This window comes from Macrotis lagotis, chromosome 7, assembly GCF_037893015.1.
Source record: "Macrotis lagotis isolate mMagLag1 chromosome 7, bilby.v1.9.chrom.fasta, whole genome shotgun sequence".
Classification (NCBI taxonomy): domain Eukaryota; kingdom Metazoa; phylum Chordata; class Mammalia; order Peramelemorphia; family Peramelidae; genus Macrotis; species Macrotis lagotis.
In genome coordinates, this window is record NC_133664.1 from 107,886,768 (window position 1) to 107,906,126 (window position 19,359).

The following is a 19,359-nucleotide window of genomic DNA, read 5'->3' on the forward strand; positions in this document are numbered from 1 at the left end:
CCAGGACCAGGAGAACCCGAACCAAAACCCACCATCCACCACCCAGCCATGTAGTCCTGGGCAGGACACCCAATCCCACCACTTAGCAAAAAAACAAAAAAAGTGCATTGTGTCTACCCTTTCCCATGATCTTTCCTCTCTCCTCTATCACCTACCCACCCCCAACCCCTCACCCCCATCCCCTTTCTCCTTTCTCTAGATTTCTGTTCCCATTAGACATGTATGTTGTTTCTTCTCTGAGCTATTTCCATTGAGAATTTCCCCGTCACTTTCCTCCCCATTGCAAAAGCTTTTCCTTGACTCTTTCACATGAAATATCTTAGTCTGTTCTATGTCTCCTTTCCCTTTCTCCTAGTACATTCCCTTTTCACCCATTGACTCCATTTTTTACAATATATATCATACTTTCATATTCATATTCATCTCCTTCCTTTGCCTCCTTTGCTCCTAACTGCTATAGCAAATGAGAAGGTTCATGTGAGTTATCAGTGCCATCTTCCCATATAGTTCAATATCATTAAATCCCTGATAATTTACCCTTCCTGTCACCCTTTCTGTGTTTCACCTGAGTCCTGTATGTGGAGATCAAACTTTCTGTTCGGCTCTGGCTGTTTCAACAGTAATGTTTGAAATTCCCCTATTTCGGGAGTGGAGCCAAGATGGTGATGTAAGGCAGCATTTCCTGGGAACTCCTTCCCCCCCAAAACTCCAAAAGCCAACAAATTATGACTCTAGCCAAAATTTAGAGGGGCAAAACACACAGAAATACTGAGTGATACATTTTTCCAGTCCAAGATGACTTGGAGGTTCCGCAGGAAAGGTGTGTTTTACCAAGACCAGGGGTTGGAAAAAGTTCCAGCCCCAGCACAGCCCTGGAACAGCTTGAAGGGGCAGGGAGAGAATTCTGCTACACTAGAATGAGTGTGGAGTGAGGAGCACTGGCCACAGAATCTGCAATGAGAATCTGGAGAAACCAGCCTGCACCCCCAGAGCAAAGCCCATAGACAGTAAGGGGGTCAGGGAAGACTGCAGAGATTTCTCTACTCTCCTTCAGGATAGGACTCTGCTGCTAGCCCACATTCAGATGCAGTTTGGGCTTCCATACTAAGTAGCCAAGCAGGACTCCTCCTTACAGCTCCAGGGCAGAGGGAAGGGGGGTTATCTACATATCAAAGCACAGTCAAGAGAACATAAAACCTTGGAGAAATGAAGGTCCCAGTGCGGTGTCCAAAAAAAAAAAAAAAACCCAAAGCCTTGGAAATGCTATCTTGGGCTGAGGAAATAAGTAAACAACAGAAAAAGAATCTGACCATAGAGAATTACTTTAGTCCCATCGAAGATCAAAAGTACTCAGATGACAACAAAATTGAAGCTTCTGTATCCAAAACCTCCAAGAGAAACAGAAAATGGTCTCAGACTATGGATGATCTCAAAAAAGACTTTGAAAAGCAATTAAGGGAGGTGGAGGAAAAATTGGGAGGAGAAATGAGAGCAATTCAGATAAATCATGAAAACAACAGCTTGGTGAAAGAAATACAAAAAAATACTGAAGAAAAGAATATATTAAAAACCAGTTTTGGGGCGCCTAGGTGGCATAGTGGATAAAGCACCGGCCTTGGAGTCAGGAGTACCTGGGTTCAAATCCGGTCTCAGACACTTAATAATTACCTAGCTGTGTGGCCTTGGGCAAGCCACTTAACCCCATTTGCCTTGCAAAAACCTAAAAAAAAAAAAAACAGTTTAGGGGGCGGCTAGGTGGCATAGTGGATAAAGCACCGGCTTTGGAGTCAGGAGTACCTGGGTTCAAATCCGGTCTCAGACACTTAATGATTACCTAGCTGTGTGGCCTTGGGCAAGCCACTTAACCTCATTTGCCTTGCAAAAATCTAAAAAAAAAAAAACTAGTTTAGGCCTAATGGAAAAAGCAAAACAAGGCAAATGAGGAGAAGAATGCCTTAAAAAGCAGAATTGAACAGCTGGAAAAAGTGATTAAAAAAGCTCTCTTAAGAAAATAAGTCTTAAAAAAAAAGAAAATAAGTCCTTCAAATGTAGAATGGAAGTAAAGGAAGCTGAAGACTTTGCAAGAAAGCAGGAAGAAATAAAACTTCCAAAAATGTCAAACATTAGAAGAAAATGTAAAATATCTCATTGGAAAAACAACTGACCGCGAAAACAGATCCAAAAGAAATAATTGGGCTATCTGAAAGCCACGATCAGGAGAAGAGCATAGACTTCATTTTTTTAAGAAATAATACAGCAAAGTTTCCCTGAGATCCTAGAAGCAGAGGGTAAAATAGAAATTGAGGGAATTCACTGATCACCTCCTGGAAGAGATCCCCAAAGAAAAACTTTCAGGAATATTATAGCCAAATTCCAAAACTCCCAAATCAAAGAGAAAATTCTAAAAGCTGCCAGAAATAAACAGTTCAAACTACCAAGGATCCATAGTCAGGATTACACAGGATCTGGTAGCATCTACATTAAGAGCTTGTAGGGATTGGAATATGATATTCCAGAAGACAAAAGATCTTGGTTTACAACCAAGATATAACTACCCAGCAAAACTGAACATCTTCTTTCAGAGCAAAAAGATGAACTTTTTTTTTAAGATTTTTCAAGGCAATGGGGTTAAATGGCTTGCCCAAGGCCACACAGCTAGGTAATTATTAAGTGTTTGATGTTGGATTTGAACCCAGGTACTCCTGACTCCAAGGCCGGTGCTCTATCCACTGCGCCACCTAGTTACCCTGATGAACTTTCAATATAACAGGGGACTTTCAAACTTTCCTATTGAAACAACCAGAGCTGAACAGAAAGTTTGATCTCCAAGTACAGGACTCTGGTGAACCATAAAGGTAGTGGAAGAGAGGGACTAACTATGAGGAACTTAATGATACTGAACTGTTTGTATTCCTACACAGGAAGAAGATATTGATAACTCATGAACTTTCTCATAAGAGCTGTTAAAAGGAGCATATATAGATAGGACACAGGAATGAGTGGAAAATAATGGTATAATATAGTAAAAAATGGAGTCAGTGGATGATAAAGAAAAGTACTGGGAAGAAGGGAAAGGAGATGAAGAAGATGAGAAATTTTATATAAGAGTCAAGAAAAAACTTTTTCAATGGAGTGGAAAGGGGGAATGAGTGAGCCTTCATTCTCATCAGAAATGGCTCAGAGAGGAAATAACACACACTTAATAGGGTAAGGAAATCTACCTTACCCTAGCGGAAAAATGAGAAGAAAGGGATGGGATAAGGGGGAATGGGGGGAGGGAAGGGGGAGTAGGTGACAGAAGAGAGAGAAGATTGAGGGAGAAGGTACTTAGATACAGCATATGTTTGGACATTGCCAGGATGGAAGGAGAGAGACAATAGAATTAAATAAGAGTGGGGAGGAATAGAGTGGAGGTACAGCTAGTAATAGCAACTGAAGGAAAAAATATTGAAGCAATTTCTCTGGTGGACTTAACGATAAAGAAAGCAACTCACCCCAGAGACAGAGCCATTGAACATAGACTGAAGTACATTTTTTTCTCTCTCTCACTATTCTTGAGATTTATAATTTTCTTGGGGGGGGGGGAGGGTTTATGTTTACTCTTATAACAAAATTATTGTAATAATAGTAATAATAATAATAAATTAAAATTCACTTGGCAAAAAAAAAAAAGCCAGGAGGGATGGAAGTTCAGGGGAGCCTGAGAGGATTTGCATGAACTGATGCTGAGCAAGATGAGCAGAACTAGAAAAACATTGTACACCCTAACAGCAACATCGGGGTGATGACCTCGATGGATTTGCTCATTCCATCAGTGCAATAATCAAGGCCAATTTTGGGGTATCTGAGATGGATAATACCATCTAGATCCGGAGAAAAAATTATGGAGTTTGAAAAAAAAATGGACCAAAGACCATTATCTTTATTTTGGGCGGGGAACCCATTATCTTGCTATGTAATTCTGCTATCTCTTATATTTTATTTTTCTTTCTTAGGGATGTGATTTCTCTCTCATCACATTCAACTTGGATTGGTGTTACCATGGAAACATTGTGAAGACTGGCAGACTGCCTTCTGTGGGGTGGAGGGGAGGGAGGGAAGATTTAGGGGAGAAATTGTAAAATTCAAAATAAATTTTAAAAAAAAAGAAAGAAATCCCCCTATTTTCTTGAATATTCATCTTTTCCCCTGGAAGAAGGTGTTCAGTTTTGTTGGGTAGTTGATTCTCAATTGTAATCCAATCAATTGTAATCCAAGCTCTTATGCCTTGTAGAATATTATATTCCAAATCCTATGGATGCTGCTAAGTCCTGTGTAATCCTGACTATAGCTCCACAATATTTGAATTGTTTCATTCTGGCTGCTTGTATTATTTTCTCTTTGCTTCAGTTCTGGAGTTCTGGAGTTTGGCCATAATATTCCTGGGAGTTATTTTTTTTTTTTAATTTTCTTTCAGGAGGAGATCAGTGAATTCTCTCAATTTCTATTTTCCCCCTCTGTTTCCAGGATATGAGGACAGTTTTCCTGTAGGAAATTTCTAATTTTTTTTTAATTGTCTCTCCTGGATCTGTTTTCCATGTCAGTTGTTTTTCCATTTAGTTCATATTTTCTTCTAGTTTTTTATTCATTTGGTTTTGTTTTATTGTTTCTTGATTGCTCACACAATCATCGACTTCCCTTAGCTCCATTGTACATTTGTAAGAGGTTGTTTTCTTCAGAAAGCTTTCTTAACTCCTTTTCCATCCAGCCAATTCTTATTTTTAAGATGTTCTCATTAAATTTTTGGACTGCTTTTTCCATTTGACCTAAACTGTGTAACATGTTGTTTTCTTTGGCATTTTTTGGATCTCCTTGACTAAGCTGCTGACTTGGTTTTCATGATTTTTCTTGCATCACTTTCATTTCTCTTCCCAATTTTTCCTCTACCTCCCTTACTTGACTTTCAAAGTCTTTTTTGAGCTCTTCCATAGCCTGAGACCAATTCCTGTTTTTCTTGGAGGTTTTGGATTGTAGAAACTTTGACTTTGTCATCTTCTGAATGTGTGTTTTGATCTTTCATAGGACCAAAGTAATTGTCTATGTTCATGTTCCTTTTTTTCTGTTTACTCATTTTCTCAACCTGTGCCCTGGTTTTGGGGTACTTCCCAAACTTTTGAGTGTTATTGGGACACCCCCACAAGGACCTCAGTTCCTTCAAGGTCTTAGGAGAGGCTTTGACTGCTCTCCTGCCTGTGCTCTGGTCTGTGGATGACCACAAGCATGCCCCTCTGCCCTAGAGGTGTGAGGAGGGTCCCTGCTCCACTATGGAATTAGTGGGGCCCAGACTGTGACCAGGGTCTGAATATGGACAAAGCCCCAGAGTCTTGTCCCAGGGACAGAGGAGAGACCTCAACAGTCTCCCCCCACCCCCTTACCTTCTGTGGGCTGAGTGCTATGGGAGCAGCTGCTGGGCTGCTGCTGGACGGCTCTGTGGGCCTGCTTCTGTTTCCTGGGATCTGGGCTACACTGAGGACCATGCTGGCCTGGGCTCTGTGCTCACCCTGACAGAGGTTTTCCACTCATCTTCCAAGTTGTGCTTGGTGATCCCTGGTTTGGGAGGTCTAGAAACCACTTCTGCTGCCCGGAGCCAGAATTCTCAGGGACCAAGGCACCCTGCAACACCGTGGGTTGTTCCTCGAAGACTGGAGCTCATTCAGTCCAACCCAGCATGACCCTAGCTGTGCTGCTGGGCCTTCTAATCCCTGTGGAACAGAGACTTCCCACAAATCTTCAAGTTACCTTAGGCTAGAGAATTGCTTCACTTTTTTTTTTTTTGTGGATTTTGCATCGTTAAAATTTAGTTACTGTCATAATTTTAAGGTTTTTAAAATATTCTGGAAGAGAACTTGTAGGAAATCCTGCCCTCATGCCACCTTGGCTCTAGCTGACTTCTTGTGCTGTTCGTGCCAGTTAGAGGTTCTCATCGTGTTTCTTCATCTTATCCGGTCAGTTGAAAGCATCAGAGTTTTGCTTGAGTGGATATGTGGGAGCTGTACAACCTGCTTCTTGTTCAAGTAGCCATCTTGGCTAGAAGTCATGCCCTTAGTTGATGCCAAGGACCACTGGGTGACTTTCTGGGGGTCACCAAATAGTAAGCCCCAAATAGCAAGCTGGAATTCATGGAGTTCATTTCCCTTCTACCTCCCCCTGTTTTTGTACAAGACAACAACAGTTATTTTGGTACTTGTAAGCCCTTGGGGGAACTATACTTAAATACCTATAACAACCATGTTTTGTCTTTCTTGCAGAATTAAGGGTCTTGAGATATGAAGCTATGTCGGTTTTAATCCCAGTTTTTCATCCTACAGCATCTAGTGCTCCCTGCCATTTTATAACATTGGACTGAGCAACTTTCTGAAAGAGAGGAAAAAGCAGTACATTTACATAGACCTTTGGTAAAATGAACTCTGTATTTATAGTACTAGATTACTAGGAATTTTAGTGAAAAGTTTCTTTATCTAATTAAGAGTAGCTGTACCTTCTAGTGGGTCCTTTATTTTAGTTGCCCCTCTCTTTAATGATGCATGGCATCATTGATCTGGAATAGTTGTATACTACTTAGAAGACCAGTGTTAAAATGAATATTTATTAATTCTTCAATCATGGCATACACTGCTGACAGAGCTAATCTAATCTAGGCCTGATTGTGAACTCCAAGGAGAATTCACTCTGACCTCTCTAAATGTTTACTATGTTATAACTAGGGATGGGAAACTTAGCCTATTTCATGGATATTTTATTTATATTTATTTATAATACCTGATTGACTATGGTCCTGAGCAAAAGATAGTAGCAGATAAGATGGCTAAACTCATCCAAAAGGAACCCTTATTGAGTTTATGCTTTCTTTATATGCATATGTATGTGCTTATATTAAAAAGCTCATATTGACCTTTTTGTCTAAATACAGATAAATTTCTTGGAATTATTTAGTAATTTTGACAAAACAAAATATTGCAAGGTTTGCTTGAGAGGCAATGTGGTGCCTTCTTTTGGGTACAAGTTAGAGATCTATGCTTTTTTTGTTTTGTTTTTTTAGTAAAAAAAAAACGTGTAATATACCCAATTTTAAAAGTCAACATTTTATTTGCATATCACTGAACAGGAGCAGCCTGCTTCAAAATCTTTTATAAAAATGTTTTAGACTAAAATGAGTTATATAGGCCAAGAGCAGATTGTATAAAAATTTGCTAAAGGTGATAGAGGTTAAGAAACCTCTTTATTTTTGATTTGATCCTAGCAACTTGGGTTATATTAAAAGAATATTCCATGTGTTAACTTATGATCATCCATGCCCCTTTAACACACTTGGCTAATAGCATTCAGTTCTCAAAAACTCCTAGAAACTGAGATTTCCATGAAAAACTCAAGTGAAATAAAGGCTGGTTTTAGACCCAACTTTGATTTTAATTGACTTTTCTTATGATTCTTACTAGTAATCATTTGTTTTAAGTATTGTTGTCTTTTATATATTTTAGGGACATCCTTAAATGGATTCATTGTCTAATATAATGTATTAATTTTCATCTTTATAAGTCCTCCCCCATACCTCTGAAGAAGCACAACTACTAGTTAGTGGCCTTCAAAATACCAAAGTATGGTTTATTTGAAAGCTGTTTATTACCACTTTTTGCTTCCTCTTCCTTCAGTCTTCACTATTTTTTAACTTCTTAACTCATCTTCAAGACACTTGGATTGCCTTTACAACTTTCAGGAAACTATTTTCTTCAGTTTGGTCTATATATGTTGTCTTGTACAAAGATCAAATATTTTTAAGATGAATTTTGCATTTCTAGCCCTGTATCAATCAGTATATTTATGAATTATCTATTATCGTATTTCAGTACTTGTACTTTATATTTTTTGTAGGTTTTTTCCAAGGCAAATGGGGTTAAGTGGCTTGCCCAAGGCCACACAGCTAGGTCATTATTAAGTGTCTGAGACCGGATTTGAACCCAGGTACTCCTGACTCCAGGGCCGGTGCTCTATCCACTGCGCCACCTAGCCACCCCGCATATTTCAGTACTTAGATGATTTTTGTTTTGTAGCAAATTTGAAATTTAAAATATGGGAATTCGAGGAACATATATGTTTATCCTTGATTTTATTCTCTTTTGCAGTGAACTTTGCCTTAAAAAATGTTTCAAGTGATTCTTTTCCTTTCAATTCTTAATATTCCAGATTTGCCTCTGGTTTCTATGTATAAAATACACAGAAATATATAAACTATAAAGAAAACTGAGCATACTTATGTACCATCTTATTATTGGTCCTAAATCCAAATTTTCTCTCTTTTATAACCTGTTTTACTTCTTCTGATGACTTTCTTCCATATTAGGCATCTCCTCAGACTCCTGTAAAATTTTCTATATAGATTCATGTTGCCTCTTCTGCCTATTTTTTACCTCAGATCTTGATTCTTTGTTAACTTCTCTTCCTCACTTCCCAAGACACATTCAACTTCATTCTCTTATTTTTAGTCTATCTCTAGTTTCTGAGCCCCATTTTTCACTTCAGTGAAAAACAATATTAACAAGATTCAGTTTTCTGCTCTTTCCTTTGACTTGCTCTTTCTACCTATCGATTCATATTTCTGGTAGGTGACACTCACTCCTAGGCTAGTGTGAAGGTGTCTGCCAGGGAAGGCTGCTACTGATGAATTCAGCTGAGAACACTGGTGGGTCCTGAGGGAACTGAGGATAGTACCATATATTGGTCCCAGCACTAATCTGGTGAATTATTCTTGAGACTGGAGACCCCCTACAGCTTTCTTCTCTGACTCCTGGGTCCATTTGGTTCACGTGGTTTCAAATGTTCCATTGGGACTTGACAATTTAGGAGTAATGAGGCCAGATAGCCTCCTTCCTTTATATTTGGTATCCTCCTTTCCTTGGAGAGTTCTGGGGAGGGGAATATGTCACTTCATTGGTAAACCAGGGGTTAGGGAGGGAGGAAGGGAAGAAACAAGTGTTCTTTGAGTGTGCCAGGCTTTACAAAGAGCATCTCATTTGTTACAGGGGAAGTGGCTGTACAAGTGTTATCAGAAGGAAACTATTAGATAACTTCTTCAGGGATGCTTATGTCAGGAAATGTTAAAAACCTCAGAACATAAGGAGATATTACATTGGAAATTTACATTGGCAAGCTGAGCATGAAATGCCACCACTTAACATTCCAAGATTTACATTTCTCTATAGTGTGTAATCAAGTTTGTCTTTAAAGTTCTTTTATAAAAAATTCCAGTTTATTTATCCCTCTATAGTTCTCTCTCTCCCATGTTATATTTCCTAGCATTAGTGATTTCTAGCATGATGGAAATTATGTAGATAAGCTAGATGGGAGATATATCTAGCTACTTTCCACTAATTTTTAAATTATTTCTCCAAGTAAGAATACCATGTAGTGACCGCGGGTGGTTTCTCACTATCTGGATGAATCTAGGGAAATAATCAGAAATAAGGCCTTTTATGAACAAAGCTGCCTTTTTTAAGAGTAATTATGATTGTAAAAATTTCTTATTTATGGTAATGATTTTTAAATGCTTTTTTGAATTTTGATTATATTTGAGAATTTAAATACCAAAAAACTTTTCTGTTCCATTTTAGAATGTGAGGTAGCATGCATAATAGTTCTGAATCTTATTTTCCAAACTTGATTTTCCAGACCCCCAATTCTTACCAGTCCATCGCCTTCAAAATCCATTCCAATCCCACAGCCCTTTCGACCAGCAGATGAGGACCATCGGAACCAGTTTGGGCAACGTGACCGTTCCTCATCAGCTCCCAATGTGCATATAAACACAATAGAACCTGTCAATATTGATGTAAGTATTCAGTATCTTTAGATTTGTAATAAATTGAATTATCCTTTTATGCACTATATTAGTTATAATGGAAAAGAAAATTTTTCACTAGTCACATTTCAGAGAAATTTTTAAATAAATTTATGTCCATTAATGATTAAAGTTTTAAACCAGTTGTAATACTCTTTATTCTTACAAGTCACTCCCTGTAGTTCTCAACTCAAGAGGCTCTCATTCATCCATTCATTACTTTGTAGTCATGAAGCAAATATCTCTATAATAAATGTGCTCCAAAAAGTATTCAAGTTACTTCATGAAGTTGTATTTATTTTTAATCTTTTATATGAGTATCCTTGTGGCAGTATGCTCAAAGAATATCTTTGCATAGACATAAATATCCCCCAGAGCTAATCGTTGTTCCTATATAGCCATGAACGATTTTCTTCAATAATTCATCCTAATCCATTCAAACAAATATCTTCTCTTTATGATGTGTTTCACCAAGTTGTAATGTCATGGACTAGATATCTAGAGAAGAAAAAGATTCAGGGGCTATTTCTGGCTACCACCTGGCCTGGGATGCCAGTTCTCCTTTGAAACAACTAGCCTAGGATCTGACTAGTTAGGCCTCACTTTTATTTCTCACTTCTGTCACTTGCCATCTTTATCCTGAGTTCCCTAACATTTAGGTATTGTATTTGAAATTAATATAGGTTTCTTACTTATCTCTTTTCTTCCACCACCACCCCCCGCCCTTTTCTTCCCTCTCCCTCCTCCACAAATTCTACGTTTAGGTATTTTTTTAAAGAAGTTTACACAAAACATTACAAAGAAAACATATTGGTTAAAACCAGAGGTAGGAAATACAGCTAGAAGATGTAAAATATATAAATTGTAAGTGTTATTCTGCTGGATTTATTTTGATCCTTTTTACCAGCCATAGGAAACCACATCTTGCCCTCTCTTAGCTGTCCTTCTGCCTGGTCTGTTTTCTCACTTCCAACTTTGCAACTGAAAATAAAGTTGGAAGGATATTCAGAGGTCTGACCCAGTCCCACCCTGAAGCATCTGCAAGGTCCTCATAATTCATCCAACTGTCACTTGAGCACATCCAGGGATGTAAAACCCAGTATTCCCCAATGCATCTTTGTTCCATTCTAATTTTTAGACCACTCCCATTGCAAGGAAATTTTCTTTATGTTCAACCAAAATTTGCTTCCATATAACTTCTCCCTATTGGTCCCAGTTCTGTTTTTGGCAACCAATGAAAATAAATCTAATTTTTCCACAAAATTGCTAATCCTTTCACATACTGAAAGGCAGCTTGTTAACCTTCTCTCCCAAGTCTTCTTTAAATATCCCTAGTTTCTTTCATAAATCTTCATTTGATGAGATTTCTAGTCCTCTTCAAATCCTGGTAATCCTGTTTTTGATAAATCCAAGTTTTTCAATGACCTTCCATACTATGGAACTAAGCAAGTCAGCATATACTCCATATGTAACCTGATCAGGGTCACAGTGTACTTCTATTAACACAGCTAAAAATGGAATTAAAATAGTGGCACATTAACTCTCATTGAATTTTCAGGTGATCTCCTTTATAGCTATGTTTGTTCTCATCCTCCCTCTCCTACCCTCCTTATTTCTGCATTTGTGCAGTTGATTCTTGGACTCTAAAAAGAAAACTTTTTAAAGTGATTCATCTTAAATTTAATCTTGCTAATATCAACCTGTCATTGAAACTTTTTTTAAGATACTTTTTGGATCTGAATTCTGTTCTCCAATACTTCAACTCTTTTGATCCAATTTGCCCCTTCACACAATTTTAGCAAATGTCCGTGTGATTTGATTTCACTTTCAGAAGAACATGCTCCCATTCTGATGTGCTCCTCCTAGCCAGGGTTTGGAAGCTAGAGCCTGCAGCAGTGTCTGCCTGCCTTCAATCCTCTCCCTGCCCACCCCCTTGCCCTGAGGCTGCTCCTGAATCTCCTGGATGATCTGCAGGCTCTCCTGTACTTTTGCACCTGTCTAATCAAGGCATTGCTTTCCAATGGGCAGGAGTTTGCTAGGCCCATCCATGTGGGGCCTTGACTGCAGCTTAATAGTGCAGAGTGGCTGGTGTCTTGCAACCAGTATGTATTAAAGGGAGGACTTGAATGCAGGCATTTCTTTTTACTATGTTGTACTTCTCATTCTTAATTATTTCCCCTTCCCAGAATCAGTTTAAGAGCTGACTGTTTACCTGGAATCATTCTGGAGTCCTCTCTCATGTTGCACAAACTCTATTCTAAATTAAACTGGTTTGATCAAACTATGTTATTTATCAGCCTTAAGACATAACAGGTTTATTCACCTGCCTCTTTGCTTAAGCCATCCCCTCTTCCTATCCAGGTGTACCTATTCTTGTAAACCTAGTTCAAGTTCTCCCTCCTTTAGTATTTTTTCTCCTCCTCTGAACTCTGAGTGCACTTTATTTTCTTATTGTGCCTAGCTTTCATTTGACAATTAATCATATAGTACCTTCTGGTATCTCTTGCTGTCTTTAATTGTTATCTAAATGTTATTTCCCTTTACTCTTAATACTCCAGTTGATGATAAACTCTTTCAATGCCTCTCTTATGTCCCATGTCAGCTTGTATGTAGTAGTTACTTCAAAAATAACCTACTAAATTGTTCTCTGCATAATGGACAGTGAGAGCTATGCCCTAATACTCTTACAGAAATTTCCTTTTAAATAAATTGCTTCTGTGTTTAATGTCATGTTCCCTATGCAGAGAGTTGGACCTTTGGCAGATGAGTAAACTCATTCACAGAGATGTTTAGGGGTAATGTTAAATCATGAAGACTGCACAGTCAGACAGAGGCAGGGTGAAGCAGAAGCACAGACTGAATTGGGAAGTTTCTGTTTCACCCCTGCCTCTCTTTCAGTCACTCCAATTAGGTGTATTTTGATTTTTGCATTTTCAGTAAACTTTTTTTAAAGTGAATTGATACTTTCACTTGATTTTGAACACTGAAATAATTTTCGCAAAGTTCAAATTAGGAACTGTCTTTCTAGTGGATGATATCTTAGAGGTCAAGGCCAGTCTATGGTTTTTAAGTTTTATGAAGTCAAACTGCCTTCTTTGTATTAGTCCAGCTATGTGATATTTAGCAGGAAATACAACACTATTTTTGATCTTTAACTGTATAATCAAAGTAAATATACACATTACTATTTATTTATAGGACTTGATTAGAGACCAAGGGTTACGGGGTGATGGAGGTAAGTAGTCATTTTAATTTTGCAAGAGAATTTGGAAAAAAAAATGCGATTGCTTTGCTGCCTCTATCCTTTTTTACTGGCTCACTTAATGAAAAACAGACACAGAGAGAAATGTGTAGAGAAAAACCAAATTTTTCAGTTTTACTTTTCTATGATATTGAGAATTTGTCCTGATAAAACATTAATTTGGCTGAGTCAAATAGGCACATTGGAGAAAGAGACTTAACTATTTTGAATTATTTTCATTTGGTGAATTCTACTTGCTTTGTTGATCTGTATCCATCCCTACCTAAAGTATAGTTACTACACTTCCTTTTGGCATATTTACTTCTTTTAAAAACTTGATCAAAGAGTTTTCTGGTGATCAGCATTACTCCTGACAAGTGCTATTTTCAAATACATCCCGAAGTTTTTCCAACTTGCCCCAAATTCCAGTCAAATTATATGCTGCCAGGTGACTAGGAATAGTAGTTGGTGTTTATGATTTCCCCTTGTCTTCCTAAAAAAAAAATAAAGTCTATAGATGTTATGCCATAGATGCCTGGGCAGATGAATAGTTCAGTTCTGCCTAGAAAACAAGCAAACAAGCTGAATTCAACCCCATTACCCAGTCAGCCTGGGTTTACAGTAAATTTGGAGGCTAATACAGCTAAAGAATATTTCCCATAAAATATTGGCCAAAGGATCATGTTTCAGGATATCTGTCCTTAATTTTATAAATGAGCATATTAATTGAATGCTTTTATGTGGCCTCTTCATTTTGGCATGCACTATGCCTTCAGCAGAATATCTAAAGCCTTTTGTACTCAAATCCATCGCTTAATTGTATTTTGTTGTACTACCTCTTCACCTTTAAAACTACTAACGTGCTGGGTCCCCTTACCTCGTGAACTCTACATCTAGAGTTTTTGGTATCTCAGATAGAGAAATTTTTTGTTTGTTTGTTATTCTGTGAACCCACCAGATAATTGTTGTTGCCAGTTTGACTTTCATATGTCTTGATAACTGTGGCTTTTGATAATTTTCCCAATACATCCAGCATTTAAATGTTGCAGTCATGTTGGCATCACAAAGCTATTAACCTAGTCATAAAAAAGTGCCTGCTTTTAGTACCTAAAATTAAATGGCAATTTTTACCCTTCTTATTAAGTTGCTTTGGGTTTGGGAGGATTTTTTTTTTTTGGTTTGTTTTAGTTATTGGGATTTTATAAAAATAAGTATTTGGTGGGGTTTTTTTTAAATGACCAAAATGAATCTGTTAAGCAGGCCTCAAGTCATCTTATTTATTCCCCATGACTTCTTTCATTTCTTCTGTGTGTCTGTCTTCCTGTCTCTGCCTGCTCCTTTCTTTCTCTCTCTAACAGCCCCCTTGAACCAACTGATGCGCTGTCTTCGGAAATACCAATCCCGGACTCCCAGCCCCCTCCTTCATTCTGTCCCCAGTGAAATAGTGTTTGATTTTGAGCCTGGCCCAGTGTTCAGAGGTAGTTGGGCTCTTCTTTCTTGTTTTCACACCACCCCAAACCCCCCAAAATAAATAAATAGAAACCACAAATGCTGTTCGTGCTTCACCCCCACAGCGTGTGTTTGTCAGTGTGAGAGTTTTAAGAGAAAAAAAAACTCAATTTTCTGCTTGGCCTGGCTGGAATGCTCTGAATGTGCTTTTTATACATATCACTACCACTAGCTTTCTGTATGTTGTCTGACATAAACTTTTAAAAACAAAGAAATTCTGAGATGAAGTTTCCATCTTGTTTTTAACCTTGTAACTATTGGTCATATTTATTACAAATTTAAATGGACAGGAAGTAACAAGGCATGGACTTCAATCTGAATTCCTCTGATTTTTAATCCATTTAAGTGACATCTCTGTGGTGATTGATGTTTTTGTTTGTATTTTAGCAGTCATGCTCTGTGAAAATGTAAATTAAACTATTCAGGAATTATGGGGTTTTTTGGAGATTCTTTGATAATCAACAATATTAATGCTTCTGAGCTATGAAAAAATAAACTTTTATGGTATGTGAAGCTCTAGGAACAAGGTTCTATGCAGAAATTAAAACTTATTTTACCTGATTATTCTTAATGTTCTTAAGAAAAGTTAAGTTTCTATTCTTCAGTTATGCTATATAATGTTAGAGTCAGTATTTTTTGTGAGAGAAAAAGGGTAGCAGTGTGATTAGTGAGATGACATCCCATGTTACTCCTCCCTGTTTCAAGCACATTTAATATAATTCACTTAAAGGTACAAAATTGGTGTAGATACCTTACCGTACTTAATCTAAAATACAAATAGTAAGGCTCAGTATGGTGGTGTGGGTAGAGAGTGAGCTTCTAGCCCAGGGTTCAGGTTTCCATCTTGGGACATGTGCAGCCTAGACTAAATTACTGCCCCTGAGTGATTTTTGAACTGAAAGAAGCAGAACCATTGTTCATTTATATCGGGAGAGGGAGTTTCCTCACTGGGAGTGACCCATTTTAGTAATTTCATGGAATTTCATTTACAGCTTAGTATAGTAAATATTAAAAGACCAGCTAAATTCAAGTCCTAACTAATACAAATTTACACAATCTTGGAAATTCAGTTAATCCTGGTTCCCCAATCTATAAAATGAGGATGAGAGTTGTTGTACCTTTTATCATGGATGTTCCCAGAAAAGCTCTTTGTAAAACTGTAAAAAGTATACATTATTTTCAAGGACTTTGCTAAAAGGTATTAATTCTTTGGGTCTATGACTTTGTGCTATAGCATTAAGCTTTATCTTATAATTGCTTTCCTAGGACAACTGTACCTACTCCCTAGAAAGTATGCAAAAGATACTGAGGAAAAAAATGTTTAGAAGAGTTTAAGTCCCCTGAACATCATTAAGCAATTGAGCCTTTAATTGCAGAGGTTTTATATATAGAGAGACTGGATCAATCTCAATCATCATTTTGTTCTTTCAGAGAATTGAATGTAAGAGATTGAGATGACCACATTCTTACAAAGACTTAACCTTTGACTAATGTTATTATTATTATTTTTACCTTTAGCACTAGATTGAATTAGATGGTAGTAAAAATCTTAAGAAGCAGTATCTTCCTCGGGTTGTTTAGATTTTTTTTGCTATTTATGTGAGGGATTAATAACTTGGACTGTGTTACCAAGTAATTATCCATATGTCAAGACTCCAGGAGGACCTCAGATGTTTAATCTCCAAACCCAGGAGAATGGGTTTGAGAAAATCTAGCTAATTAAAATTAAAATAATGGACTAGAGCACTCCCTGAGCCAGATTCAGAAAAACTAGATTCTGCTTTGACCTGACCTCAGAACTACCTTCCCATTGCCTTCCCCATAGTTTAGTGGTTTCCTCTTGAATAAGTTTTGCAAGTTCTTGGATATCTCCTAAAGGTGCCAGCAAGAAGCATAATATTCTGTAGGCTAGGACAAAGTTGCCAGAATCTAATGGATCTTTTGATCCACACTGGTGAGTTGAAGCTTTCCCTATGTAGGAATCACTTTCAGAAAAAAAAAGATGTAGCTAGGCCTGCTAGACAAGTTGCATAGGCAGTAATTTTAAAATGAAGCCATGAAATTTGTATTACTAATTTTGGTCATTTGTAAAGGTATTTTGTTTTGTTTGGGTTTTTTTGACCAGCAAAACCTACTTGACTTTATGTATGCGATTTATATAGTTAAAGAATCCTTCTTTGTGTTTAACAAACCCCAGAGAGCCAATAAAATTGATAATAGCATAATTTATTAAAGTGTAGTGTGCTTCTTTGGTTAAATATTTTGTTTCTAAATAACATAAAGAATCAAATGGGTTTTTTTTTTAACTTTTAGGGCTATCACAGGCACATTCTCTTATCTTTTTTATGATCTGTGCCTCTTAAATTAAATATCCCAAATATTTGGGACATAAAAGGTTTTTTAATTAGAACTAGTTTTCTCCTGCTAGAGAGACAGACATCTAATTTGTGGTTTTCATTAGTATTAGTGGGGGGGGGCGTTAATTTAAAAAAAAGTCACATTCCTCAGAATCAGAATGTAAGATGTACCATAGCAGCAGCTTGGTAAAGAAAATTATGTGGAATTTATTTGGTAAGAATTATATAAAGACATTAAAAGATGAATATCCCTCTAAGGCATTTGGAGGCACTGTATCTTTAAAACAAATTTTAAATTTCTTAAGATCTTTTTTAAAAAACAATATGTATGATCTTTCTTTAATGTATGCATTTTTAAAAAATAATTCAGGGTCAACCACAGGCTTGTCTGCCACCCCTCCTGCGTCCTTGCCTGGATCTCTAACTAATGTGAAAGCATTACAGAAGTCTCCAGGACCTCAACGTGAAAGAAAATCTTCATCATCTTCTGAAGACAGGAATAGAATGGTAAGGATAGAAGGCATCTTCTGCTTTTCTTTAAGTTTTTCTGTTTTTAGAAGTCATGTAGTAGCAACTCAAAGAGGCATGGACATCTATTATAAATTTTGTCGTGTTATTAGTATCCGAGTCACACTTGATATAAGTTAGGGATTGTATATGTCACTGGTTTTGCTTCATGCAAAAATCAAAATAATTTAAGCTAGCAGTAGTGATTTAATATAGGGCTATCCAAAATGCAGCTGAGCCACTGCAGAGCTCTCACTAAAATGGCAAATCAAAAATATTATCTGTTGTTTCAATTAAAAACTCTTTTAAAAGTAAGATTGGACAATCATGATTTAATACATTATTGAAATGTGCTGATTTGTTCTTCTGTGACACACAATTTCTAATCTTAAAAGTCTTTGAACTGATAATCTTTTTGTGCAGAAATTATTTTTGAACTGTGCTCTGATTGCTTTTTACATCTCATGGCTGAGACAAAAGTATTGGTAGCTGAGGAAAGAGGTCTGCAGCTTCTAAGAATTTGGTAGTAAGAAGAGGAAGAAGATAGCAAGAAGAGATGTTTATTATGAACTTATAGAATCTCTTTGCTTAAAGAATGAGTCAGACAAGGTAGATAATGAAAACTGCTTAAGAGATATTGTAATTGGAGGAAAGGAATTAGTTGATATGTTAGACTTAATTATTTATGTTTAAAAATAAGGAATAAATAATAATACATCTTGTATATTCCAGCATCAATTCAATTAGTTTTATGAGTTCCCTGATACTAAATTGTAAATTGCTAATTCTGTTAGAAAATAAAATATATACATATACATATATATTCATATATATGATATCAGGCATCATTTCATATTAGGCAAGTCTTAAGATACATTTCCTTTATAATATTATGTTATTATGTTGAATTTTACGTTATTAAATTTTATTTTAGAAAACACTTGGTCGACGAGACTCAAGTGATGATTGGGAAATTCCAGATGGGCAGATTACAGTTGGACAAAGGATAGGATCTGGATCATTTGGAACAGTTTACAAGGGGAAATGGCATGGTATGTAAACATCAGAATAAAACTTAGTTTTCAAGTTTAGAATTATTGCTTGTGGTCAAGGGATAAAGTAAATATTATTTATTTTATCATTTGGCACATTATTCAATACAATTCTTCAAAGACTGGCTTTAAAAAAATACAAGAAATGAAAATGTTTTTATAGATTCCTATTATGAATACTCTTTCCTATCTTTTGTTAAAGCATCATCCAAAGTTGATTGTCATTTGAAAAGCCTCAAGTTAAGTTTCAAATACAAATTCATAATAAAATGTATTTTTTAGTGTTCATGGTCACTCTAGTGGACTTAATTACATTAAAAATGTAATTGAATATCTAAATATATAGAATCATATTAATAATTCTTTCCCTTTTATAAAAAAGTGACAAATGAGATAGGCATTAACTTGAGCTTAAAGTAATCCTTAAATTGAAAAAGCTTTAAAAATTGCAATGCCAAAAGGTTGATTTTAGTTTGTTGTTTTTCATCCAGCAGAAATGAGTGAAATTTTTTGCTTCAGCATTATCTGTTGTTAACTGCATTTCTTTTTAGATCTAGTCGTCAATCATTCTGGAAAATGGCTTTGTGTTGCAACTGACAAAACTGAATTCCTAATAGCTTAAACACTATAAAAATCTCCTGGCATGTGTATTTCTCACTGGTTGAGTTTTCCCCCAGAAAATAAGAAAACTTGTAGAGTCATCTAAGTGGTAGCAGTGGATGGAGCACTGTCCCTGGAGTTAAGAGTTCAAATGTGACCTCAGATACCTCATAGCTGTGTAACTTAGCAAGTCACTTAACCTGATTGCCTCCCAGAAAGCAA

General features: G+C 36.7%; 1 protein-coding gene and 1 long non-coding RNA gene across 7 annotated transcripts in view; one reads left to right on the top strand and one right to left on the bottom strand.

Moving 5' to 3' along the window:
- The window catches only part of BRAF (B-Raf proto-oncogene, serine/threonine kinase), a 190,450-nt gene that overhangs the window by 130,613 nt on the left and 40,478 nt on the right, over window positions 1-19,359 (top strand). For 4 of the 5 annotated variants that reach the window (XM_074193547.1, XM_074193549.1, XM_074193545.1 and 1 more), the window contains 5 exons: window positions 9,703-9,862; window positions 13,070-13,106; window positions 14,471-14,590; window positions 17,349-17,485; window positions 18,420-18,537. In XM_074193547.1, coding sequence (XP_074049648.1) covers window positions 9,703-9,862; window positions 13,070-13,106; window positions 14,471-14,590; window positions 17,349-17,485; window positions 18,420-18,537 — 572 coding nt within the window. The remainder of the gene's footprint in view (window positions 1-9,702; window positions 9,863-13,069; window positions 13,107-14,470; window positions 14,591-17,348; window positions 17,486-18,419; window positions 18,538-19,359) is intronic. The other variant, XM_074193546.1, reaches the window with a different exon arrangement.
- LOC141492860 (uncharacterized) overlaps window positions 1-19,359 on the bottom strand; it is a 147,886-nt gene that overhangs the window by 95,435 nt on the left and 33,092 nt on the right. For both annotated transcript variants that reach the window (XR_012470065.1, XR_012470064.1), the window contains exon 2: window positions 9,718-9,848. This is a non-coding gene — a long non-coding RNA (uncharacterized LOC141492860). The remainder of the gene's footprint in view (window positions 1-9,717; window positions 9,849-19,359) is intronic.